The sequence below is a fragment of the Numida meleagris genome, chromosome 4 (assembly GCF_002078875.1).
Source record: "Numida meleagris isolate 19003 breed g44 Domestic line chromosome 4, NumMel1.0, whole genome shotgun sequence".
Lineage (NCBI taxonomy): Eukaryota > Metazoa > Chordata > Aves > Galliformes > Numididae > Numida > Numida meleagris.
The window spans coordinates 22,889,098-22,900,615 of record NC_034412.1 but is presented as its reverse complement, the minus strand read 5'-3'; the positions used below and the strand labels follow the sequence as shown (position 1 = coordinate 22,900,615).

The window sequence follows — 11,518 nt, the reverse complement described above, 5'->3', positions numbered from 1 at the left end:
CCCCCAGACTACAAATCTAGCGATGGTGTCCACTAGGCAGAAAGTTCTTGCCAAAAAACTGTGATTATACAGTCTGAGTGTCTGTCCAGAAATGCAGTGGTTCAGGCCTCTGGCTGCAGAGAATGCCTGAGCCTGTTGCTGCTGGTGGAGAGCGGTACGGATACCATCTGCATGACGTGTGAGCAGACGATCTACTGCAGGAGGACCACGTGCTTTCTCCGCCGGGCAGGAAGGAGCAGACCCCACGTCTCCCAGGCAGCTTCACCCCCTCACCTCCAACGCAAAGACCCCTGGGGAGTGCACCTCCTCCCCTCCCCCTCAGAGGGCCACACCAAAAAAGGTAGTTTGCAGTAACCAGGGAATTAACTCTTTAACTGCCCATACCTTACATGATGTAATGATGTGGAATACCGACAACAAAAATCACAAAACCATAACAAAGAGCTTGGCTCTGTTGCAGAAGAACTCTTCCTTATCTTCCTCACCTGTCTTCATAGCAACCAAGGAACTGAAATGAGGTCCACTGTCATCCTCATCTCCACTGTGGGTTCTTCCTCCATCTTTTTCATAGAATCATAGAGTCAAGAATTGCTCAGGTTGAAAAAGACCTTCAAGATCATCAAGTTCAACTGCAACCTAACCATACTATCCTAGCTCTAACAACCCACCGCTAAATCATGTCCCCAAGCACCACATCCAAATGGTTTTTAAACACATTCAGGGATGGTGACTCAACCACCTCCCTGGGGAGCCTGTTCCAGTGCTTAACAACCCTTTCCGTAAAGAAGTTTTTCCTGATATCCAACCTAAACCTCCCCTCGAGCAGCTTGAGGCCATTTTCCCTTGTCCTGTCACCTGTCACCACTGAGAACAGACCAACCCTGCTCTCTCTGCAATCACCTTTCAGGTATTTGAAGAGAGCAATAAGGTCTCCCCTCAGCCTCCTCTTCCCCAGACTAAACTGCCCCAGTTCCTTTAGTCGCTCCTCTTAGGGCATATTCTCCAAGCCCTTCAACAGCCTTGTTGCCCTTCTTTGGACCTGCTCCAGCACCTCAATGTCCTTTCTGTACTGAGGTGCCCAAAACTGAGCACAGCACTCGAGGTGGGGCCTCACCAATGCCGAGTACAGGGACAGGATTATTCCCTAGTCCTGCTCACCACACCATTCCTGATCCAAGCCAGGATGCCATTGGCCTTCTTGGCCACCTGGGCACACTGCTGGCTCATATTCAGCTGACTGTCCATGAGCACACCAAGGTCTCTTCCCATCAGGCAGCTTTCCAGCCACTCCTCCCCAAGCCTGTAGGGTTGCTTGGGGTTGTTGTGACCAAGATGCAGGACCCAACACTTGGCCCTATTGAAACTCATACAGTTTACCTTGGCCTATCATTCCAGTCTATCCAGGACCCTCTGAGTGCCTTTCTACCCTCTGGCAGATCAACACTCCCTCCCAACTTGGTGTCGTCTGCAGACTTTCTGAGGGTGCACTCAATCCCCTCATCAAGATCATTAATAAAGATGTTGAATAGGAGCGGCCCCAGTTCCGAGCACTGGGGGACGCAACTCATGACTGGCCACCAACTGGTTTTAACTCCACTGACCACAGCTCTTTGGGCCTGGCCATCCAGTAGACCACATCAACAGCCTTACCTTCATCCACTAAGTGGGTCACCTTGTCATAGAATGAAATCAGGTTTGTCAATCAGGATCTACCATTCATAAACCCATGCTGACTGGGCCTGATCCCCTGGTTTACCTTTAATTGATCCATGATGGCTCCTGAGATTATCCGTTCCATGACCTTCACTGGCACCAAGGTGAGACTGATAGGTCTACAGCTACCAGGATCATCTTTCCGGCCCTTTTTGAAGATGGGAATCACATTTTCTAGTCTCCAGTCCACCAGGACATTCCCAATTAGCCAGGACTGTTGAAGGATGATGGAGAAACTCTGCCTCCTGACCTGCATGTCTGGGATGGGGAGCAGAAGAAAGCCCCCACGATTCAAGTGGAAACTGTTAGAGACCTGCTACTCCACCTGGACTGTCACAAGTCCATGGGGCCAGAAGGGATCCACCCAATGATGCTTAGGGATCTGGCAGAGGTGGTAGCCAAGCCACTTTCCACCATCTGTCAGAGTTTTTGGTCAGCTGGAAAGGTTGCGGAATGTTGGAGTCTTGCCAGTGTGACTCTCGTCTACAAGAGTCGTAAGAGGATCCAGGGAACTACTGGTCTGTCAGCCTGGCCTTGGTGCCTGGGAAGGTTATGGAACAGATCATCTTGAGTGACATCACAAGGCAAGTGCGGGATGAGCAGGGACCAGGCCCAGCTGGCATGGGTTCATGAAAGGCAGGTCCTGTTTGACCAACCTCATCTCCTTCTATGATCAAGTGACCAGCTTGGTGGATAAGGGAAAGGCTGTTGACATAGTCTACCTAGAGTTCAGCAAAGCCTTTGACTCCATGGTATTCTCCTGGAGAAGCTGGCAGCCTGTGGCTTGGACAGATACATTCTTTGCTGAGTAAAGAACTGGCTGGAGGGCTGGGCCCAGAGGCTGGCAGAGAACGGAGTCACATTCAGCCGGTGACCAGTCCTGAGTGGTGCTCCTCAGGTGAGGCCCATCATGTTTACTGTAGTTATTGATTATCTGGATGAAGGGATTGAGAGTACCATCAGTAAGTTTGCAGATGACACCAAGTTGGGAGGAAGTGTTGATCTGCCTGGGGTGGGAAAGCCCTACAGAGGGATCTGGACAGGCTGGATTGATGGGATGAGGCCAGTGGGATGAAGTTCAACAAGATCAAGTGCTGGGTCCTGCACTTTGGCCACAAAAACCCTATGTAAGCTGTAGGTTTGGGACAGAGTGGCTGGAAGACTGTCCAGAGGAAAAGGACCTGGGGGTGTTGGTCGACTCTTGGCTGAACATGAGCCAGCAGTGTGCCCAGGTGGTCAAGAAGGCCAACAGCATCTTGGCTTGTATCAGAAGTAGTGCAGACAGCAGGAGCAGGGAGGTTATCATTGCTCTGTACTCAGCTCCAGTGGGACCACACCTTGAGTGCTGTATTCTCTTTTGGGCTCCTCATTGAAAGAAAGACATCAAGGCCTTGGAGCGTGTCCAGAGGGGGGCAATAAAGCTGGTGAGGGGTTGGGAGCACAGATCTTGTGATGAGTGGCCAAGGGAACTGAGATTTTTCAGTTTGTAGAAGAGGAGGCTGAGGGGAGACCTCATCATTCTCTACAACTCCCTCAAAGGAGGTTGTTGTGAGGTGGAAGTTGTCCTCTGCTCCACATGACTAGTGATAGGATGAGAGGGAATGGCCTCAAGTTGTGCCAGGGGAAGTTCAGGTTGGATATGGGAAAATCTTTTTCTCTGAAAGAGCGGAAAGGCACTGGCACTGGCTGCCCATGGAGGTGGTGGAGTCACCATGCCTGGAGGCACTCAAGAAACATGTAGATGCAGTACTGAGGGACATGGTTTAGTGGGCAACATTGGTAGCAGGTGAACAGTTGGACTGTATGACCTCAGGGGTCTTTTCCAAACTTAATGCTTCTATGATTCTATGATCACTTACAGTACAGCAGGCATTTTAATTAACTTCAAATTCAGATGTAGAGTTAAAAATAATCTCTTTTGGTTGCACAGCCAGACAAATTAAAATTGGGGCATTTTGTTCTGCTAGAAAAAGCTATTACAAGTATTACAAAGCTTCTATTCACACTTCTTTTATAAGTAAGTATTGTGACACCTTTCTAGGTTTTTATGGAATTGCAATTTTAGATGATAAATTTGTTCCGTACCTTAACCCTTTGATTAAAAGCACTATTTGGCCTAGAAGAACAGACAGAATTTTTAGAAGCTGTTGAATTCATTAATAATTTTGATTATCAATCTAGCGTGTCGTGACTTTTACCTGTCAGGGAGAAAACAGACAGCAGCTTTTGTAAGGTTATCAGAAATTATAGACATTTTTGATGCATACATTTAAGGTTAAATCTGGCAGTTTAAATGTGATGTTGTACACCTGTCCCCTGTTTAAAGAGAACGCGATAGTTGGAAGTTCTCCACAAGGACCTGGATGCCAACAGTGGACATCCCTGAATTGTCAGCAGGTTTCTGCTAAGGAGGCATGCCTGGCTTCCCTGGTGGGAAAGGCAGGGCAGCACTTCAAGCTGCTGCTGGGCCATGCTGGGAGAAGCAGCACTCAAGGGCAATTGCTTACTAGCTGCAGTTTTCAGACTTGAACCACTTCCTTGAGGGCAGATGGGATGCCTTGTGTGCTCTGTTTCTTGGTGCTGCAAGTTTGATGTTGGTGTTAGTGAAGCGAGCTGTGAATTCCCAGTAATCACTAGGATATTAATTATTCTCCCTTTGCTGGGCAGAGGAACTTCTGGAAGGCATGCAGTGAGTCAGTGGCTTCCTTGATATAAAATCTCTGAATTTTTAGTTTTTTTTTTTAAGTATATGAAGTTAGAGCTAGGTACCTCTGCTGACAATACGCAACCTTTACTCCTTGAGTAATCTTGATTTCCCTTGGGCTGTGTAGTAGCATTTCACCTGAATAAATTTGGAACCTTCTTTCTTGTCCTAGTTAAACTAAAGTGTAGGCTGAGTCATGCAGATAAGGGCAAAGAGTTTCATTAATTGTCTCAGCTGCTCAGGATGCTTCAGGAACAAGAATTCACGCAGAATAAGCTAGTACAACTGAGGTGGGAAGGTGGCTTTTTACCTTGCAGTTGTCTTCACATTACGCTCCTCACGCATTGTGCTGGCTGTCAGATCTGTATTTCTGAGTAAGAAAAGTCTTGTGTGCCTTTACATCTCCAGAGAAATTTTAAGACACTTATTTCTCTGGGCAAGCTTTTTACGATAAAACAAACAAACAAACAAAACCAACCAAACAAAAAAAAACAGCTTTCCTGGGTATTAGAGTGGTGATCTCAGCTGGTATCAGAGAAAATACATAGCATTCTCTCTGGTGGCCTTGGTGTGATTTGAAACCATCATCTGGAGAGCATACATGATGCAATCTCCTTAAAAGCATAGTAGCTCTGATCCCTGCCAGAGACAATTCAATAGCCAAAATGATTTTTGATATGAACCAAAATAGTCATCTTTACACTCTTAAAAGGAAATAATAGAAAATGATGAAAGTGTGGAAGTCTCTTCAGCATTGCCTGTAGGACTGTGTGTTGGTGCAAAGCCTTACTCAGTTTGGAGCAAAACATTTGGCTTTCTCCTAACTACTGGCAGTCCTGGCTTGCTGATATTTGCAACAATTCTATTTCTTTCACAGATTTCATTTTAGCTTGTGGTTCCATACTTTTTTAAAGTGTTATGGTAGAGTTAACAGCTGCACCTTTCAGACAAGCACAGCAGGCATTTTTAAACGATGTCTTTGACTGGTAAAGAAAATTACCCATGAAATAATAAGGCAGTGCAGGAATACTGCATTCTGACTATCAAAAGGGTTTGCACACATTTTTTCCATGTGGAGTGCATACAGCACAGGAAACAATTAATGGTATGGCAGAATACTTGCATTGTTCTCAGTACTTACACTGAATGAGAAGAAGATGGAATTTCTAAACAAAAAACAGAATGGAAGGTTTGTGCTGGTAATTTTTCTATTCCTTTCATAATGTTCTTCAGTTAATAGAATGAGAAAAAAATTAAATTAACAAAAACTATTTTCTGTCAGCAATTTTAGTCTTGGTATAATTGTGAATATTTCATGCACTTACATTCCTTTTGAGGCAGATTAAGTTTTTTAAATGAAAATTGGTTTGTGGTTTGGGCTTATTTCAATGTGTTAACCAGGTCCCTTACTTGGACTTCCAGGTAGTCAGCTGAATTCCTGGGGCACTAAAACATGTGCCTTGGAAAATTGGGCTTCTAAAGATAAAATAAGGCTTTAAAGACTGGATTACTAGTTTTCTTGGAATGGCTAAGAAACTCATACAGTAAGGGTTTGAATGTGCTCATACAGTAATGGCAGCTGAACTGGCAAGAGAGGACTGTGCCCATCAGCTGGTGGCAAGTCCAGCACTGGAGATGAACTTATTTTAAATATAAGGGAATTAGTCCAGCTTCCATTTAAATCACAGGCAAAACTCCAGCTATTTTTAACAAGAGAAGGGCTGAGGCAACAGGCATACAGCCTTCTACATCCACAGCTCATGCTGAACATTGTGGTCACTTTAGCAGGATTAAGACTGAGCAGATTGGGCAGATTTATATTGCTATTTATTGTAAGAAGTACTGATATTGTCCTCAATGATGTACAGTAATAAGTAGTCATTTGTTAAAAACAAAGCACCTGTTGGCAAGGTAAACTGTCACAGTTCCAAGCCAACTGACAAAGTATAATAGTGTCATGTAAAATAATTGGTTAAGTACCTCTTCTGTTGTTTCTAGACCCCTTCCAGCAAAGCATTAGGCACATGTTTGCTATTAAGCACCTGACTCCTCTGAAGTTGATCTGACTACCCTGCTGAATGTGGGTTTTGAGGAAGGTATAGAACCTAAATTACTCAGGGTTCTTTGCATTACACCTGCGTTGTCTGTTTGGTTCCCTTGAGAAGTTGGCTGTGTCCAGGCATGACACCTGTGCCAATCATAGTTTTGTAGGGGGAAACACGTGACTAAGACATCTGTGACTTTGTGTCGTCAGAGTGGGTTTAAGTAACAACCTTGCACATTCATTGGTGCAATAAGATTGCATTTGTCACAGAATCACAGAATTGCAGGGGTTGGAGGGGAACTCAAGAGATCATCAAGTCCAACCTCCCTGATAAAGCAGGTTCCCTACAATAGGTTGCACAGGTAAGTGTCCAGATGAGACTTGAATACCTCCACTGGAGGAGACTCCATAATGTATCTGGGCAGCCTGTTCCAGTGCTCCATCACCCTTACCTTAAATAAGTTCTTCCACATGTTTTTATGGAACTTCCTATGTTCCAGTTTTAGGCCATTACTCTTTGTCCTCTTGCAAAGCACCACCAAGAGCCTGGCCTCATCCATTTGCCTCCCATCTCCCTTCAGATATTTATAAACATTTATCAGATCCTCCCTCCGTCTTCTTTTCCCCAAGCTGAACAGACCCAGGTTACTCAGTCTTTCCTCATACAGGACATGCTCCAGGCCCTCAATCATTTTTGTGGCCCTCTGCTGGACTCCTTCTAGGAGATCCCTGGTTTTTTTGAACTGAGGAGCTCAGAACTGGACACAATATTCTAAATGTGGCCTCATCAGGGCAGAGCAGAGGGGGAAGATCACCTCCCTTGACCTGCTGGCCATGATCTTTTTACTGCACCCCAGGATGCCATTGCCCTTCTTGGCCATGAGAGCACACTGCTGGCTCATGGCCAACCTGCTGTCCACCAGGACCCCCAGGTCCTTCCCCACAGAGCTCATCTCCAGCAGGTTAGCCCCTAACCTGTACTAATGCGTGCAGTTATTCCTCCCTAGGTGCAGGACTCTATACTTGCTCTTGTTAAACCTCATCAGGCTGCTCCCTGCCCAGCTCTTCAGTCTCTCCAGGTCTTGTTGAATGGCAGCACAGCCTTCTGGTGTGTCAGCCACTCCTCCCAACTTTGCGTCATCAGCAAACTTGCTGAGGGTGGACTCTATCCCTTCATCTAGGTCATTGATGAAGATACTGAACAGACAGGATCCAGCACTTACCCCTGGGGAACACTACCAGTTACAGCCTCCAACCAGACTTTGTACTGCTGATGACAACCCTCTGAGCTCTGCCAGTCAGCCAGCCAGTTGTCAATCCACCTCACCGTCCACTCATCTATCCTGCACTTCCTATGTTTCATAACAAGGATATTGTGGGAGACAGTGTCAAACACATTGGTGAAGTCAAGGTACACAACATCCACTGCTCTCCCCCCATCAACCCAGCCAGTGATGACATCACACAAGGGTCACTAAATTTGTCACCAATTTGTCACCAAAGTGGTGTCAGAAGAGATGTATGGCAGTTGAGTGGTAGTGTTAGCAAGACCAGGATTTAGCTATGGGCTGTGTGTGCATGCACATCACCTGTGACTCAGTCCCAATGAAGGTAGTAGATGATTCCAAGCATGTTATATGTGTTTTATAAATATACGTCTTTAGATACGCATTCAGACATTCAATGTTTGAGAAATAATCTATTTCTTAAATTAGCCACAATCTCCTATCAATCCTAAAAAAAAAGGAAAGGAAACACAAATTGTTATAAAAACCTATATCTAATATTCTAAAAATGTGCAGAGATCTATATTTTTTTTCCAAAGGGAAAAAAAATTCAGACTCCAGCCTGAGAAATGCAATGTGCTATCTGTGATTCATGCCTTTCAATATAGTTGTTAGAAAACCACTAGGAACATATATGTTTCCTTATGTATTGCAGTAGCCACTATTATATATATCTGGCCAATCTGCTTCTCTGACACTAAATTTGCTGTTGTCTTTGTGTATATGTATAATTCAGTCTTCATAGCAGTATTTCGAGGAGACAAGGGGAACAGGAGATAACGACTGCCCTCATACTAGCGATGTGAGACCCAGTTAAGAACATATACATATAAGTAAGCAAAAAGACTTAGTGTAGCCCAAAAAAAGATAGGTGAGGAAAAGTGCACCTGTTATATAAAGATGAGGTGACAAAATAACAGTCACCTAGGAGAAGGATTAGCCATTTGTGATTTGAACTTGCCACCCACTGAAAACAATGGCAAAAGTCCCACTGAATTAAATGCCTCAGTCCTTTGCACAGGACTGATTAGAGGCTATCCACAGAATAATGTATATATGCCAAATAATGCTGTTTTCATCAGGTAAGTTACTTGTCAAATCCATCATTCCACCATTTCTTTTCTGGCAGAACTCCTGCTGAAGTCAGTGGGAGTATTGTCTGCATAACATCTTTAGGACAGGGTCCGAGGTTAAACAAAATGCACGTGTGGCTGCCCAGGGCACCATTCAGCCTGGCCTTGGGCACCTCCAGGGATGGGGCATCCACAGCAGCTCTGGGCAGCCTGTAGGTTACAAGTTTAAATGTTCTGTATCAAAGTGGATTTCGTTTCACAAAAAATAATTAATTAAAGAGATTAAAAGAATTAATCTTTTGCTGTCTTGATAGGAACAAAGATAAAACTAGCAAAGTGCTTAAAAGATTTGCACTTCTAGCTGTTAAAATACAACTCAGGGAACTATTGATAGCACTGAGCTCAGCCTCTCATTACTTCTTATGGGAAAGTGTAATGGTTAAATTAGCTGAGGCGGGCTTCCCTGTTGCTCCAGGAACACACTAGAAGCATCCTAAGGGTTGCAAGCAACTTTAGAGAAATTAGACAACAGTAATAGTATCTCGTAACGTGCTCCATATGCCTGAAAGATTCTCTTTGTGAGAGAAGTCTTGGGATTTCTGTCTCTGGAAATGGTGTTTCTGTGAGGTGGAAAATAGCTGCTGAGAACATTGTATGTTGAAGAGCATTGAAGAGCAATCAATGCCTAAGTATGCCAGGGCAGACAACAGAGTGCAGAAGTGCTCTGACAGTGCCCCCAGCTGCTCTCGAGGGGGGCTCAGCCCTGGGAGGCATCAGGAGGGACTGAGGAGAGCCCTAGCCCGAGGCAAGGGGTTGCGGGCCTCTCCAGCTGCTGCGGGCGGACGGCCCTCCCGCCGGGGTCAGTGCTCCCGCAGGATGTGCTGTGCTGCGTTGCGGGGGACAGCAGCAATCCGAGGGAGTTCCAACGCCAGCTCAGCACTCAGACCACGTCCTGAAAGAGCTGTACATTTTTTTTTTCCCCTGCACAGGTCCAAAACAAGAAAACGAAAGAACTTAGTTGCTAAGTTTTATACATGGAATGTACTGAAAGGTGCGTGCCCCTAGGATACTTCTTGATTGCTGTTGATGTGTTTTCTAGACTGATTCCAGTTTTCAGCGCCACCTGGAACAACCAGTGCATTCCGCGTGCCCCGAGTAGGATCTAACAGCTGCTGATTTTTTTATACAAACCAACAGTTTGCGTGTGCAGACGGTACATGGGGACATATGTTTGCTGGTGCAAAGTTTTCTCTGTGTCCTGCGGTGACGGCTGGCTGAAGCTGACACTTGCCTCGTGAGGATTCTCTAGTGACCTCCGTGTCATCCACCGGGGATTCCAGGAGTGACACCGCACGCCCTTCCCCGCGCTGTGCCCTGCTCACCTCCTCCCCCCGACAGCCGCCTGGAATCCACGGGGACGTTTCCAGTGGAAACGAGGGAGCATTTCCCGTGGGACGGGGCCGCACCCACTGCCAGGCGCGGACTTCGGCGGCCGCAGAGGGCTCTGAGAAGACTTCCGCGCCGGAGCTGCCGGCGAGCAGCGGGGTGGGGAGCAGCAGGGCGGGCGCTGGGGCGGGGCAGCGGTGCCGGGCGGGAGGCGGCCCCGGGCTGGGGGACTCGCGGCCGCCCCCGCCCCCCTCAGACGGCCCGTGCCCCGGAGAGCTGCGGCCCGGCTCGGCCGCTGGGTACGAGATGGCCGTCGGTGGGAGCCGCGGGCTGCTGCGGCTGTGGCTGCTCGCGGCGGCGGGGCTGGCGGCGGGCAGGGCTCCCAGCTGCCACGAAGTGCGGACGGCGTTCCAGCTGCGGCAGATCGGGGCCCTCAAGCTGGTCCCCGAGGTGCCCATGGCCGGTCAGTACCGCCCGCACCGCGGGGCCGCGGTTTGGGGGGCTGCGGGCGGCGCGCGTCCTCCCGGGGTCGCGGCACTCGGGTCCCGCTCGGCGCTGCGCCGCCGTTGGATCACGGCTGCCTTCGGCCCGAGGGAGTCAGCTCGGGGATGGCGGGACTCGGCGCGCCGCTCGCGCGTTGCTGTAAAAGTCACAGGGAGGGAGAGAACAGCGAGACGGCTGGTTGTCTGCAGCTTGCAGGTATTTCTTGCTGACCGTGACTGGAAGCCCCCAACTTTTTTTTTCCCTTCCCCCCAACGCCCCCCACATTTCTTTAGGACTGCTGCGATCCTTTTGCTGAGTACTTAACGCAGAAAAATCCTTGCAGGAATCGTCTCTTTCTTAGAAGGCAAATTAGTAACCGAGTTATTAAGGAATGCTTGTTTTGCTGACCAGATGTAGAGATCCCGGGGAATGTATCCTAATTTCTGAATTAGGAAGAGTTTTCTTGCACGTAAATTCAGAAACTCATTGAGAAAGGCAGGAGTAATGTTTTGGAGGGATGTGATCAGCAGAACTCGGTTTTGCTTTGTTGAGCAGCAAGTACGCAGTGTTTAGTATTTGTGAAAGTTGATGAGTAGTGTGATGTTCCTTTTTGTCTTTTCATATTGGAAAAGTTGCACATAGTAAAAGGTTTGTTTTGTAAGTGTTGGAAATATCCAAATAATTGATCAGGACGGTATCTCTGATAAAAGCAGATTTTATTCGCAATTGCAGTGGCGGGCGTCCTGCAAGCAGGCGCGCCGCAGAAAGCAGTGTTACATCTTTTATGCCCTATTACCCAACGCTTATCTTTTCCTCCCCTGGTTCCTCA

The 11,518-nt window shown here is 47.2% G+C and overlaps 1 protein-coding gene across 8 annotated transcripts in view; it reads left to right on the top strand.

Moving 5' to 3' along the window:
- LOC110397772 (glypican-5-like) overlaps positions 10,442–11,518 on the top strand; it is a 409,202-nt gene continuing 408,125 nt past the window's right edge. For 5 of the 8 annotated variants that reach the window (XM_021394557.1, XM_021394558.1, XM_021394553.1 and 2 more), the window contains exon 1: positions 10,442–10,669. In XM_021394557.1, the coding sequence (XP_021250232.1) occupies positions 10,513–10,669 (157 nt within the window). In that variant the 5' untranslated portion in view covers positions 10,442–10,512. The remainder of the gene's footprint in view (positions 10,670–11,518) is intronic. The other 3 variants (XR_002437961.1, XM_021394552.1, XM_021394559.1) reach the window with 1 other exon arrangement.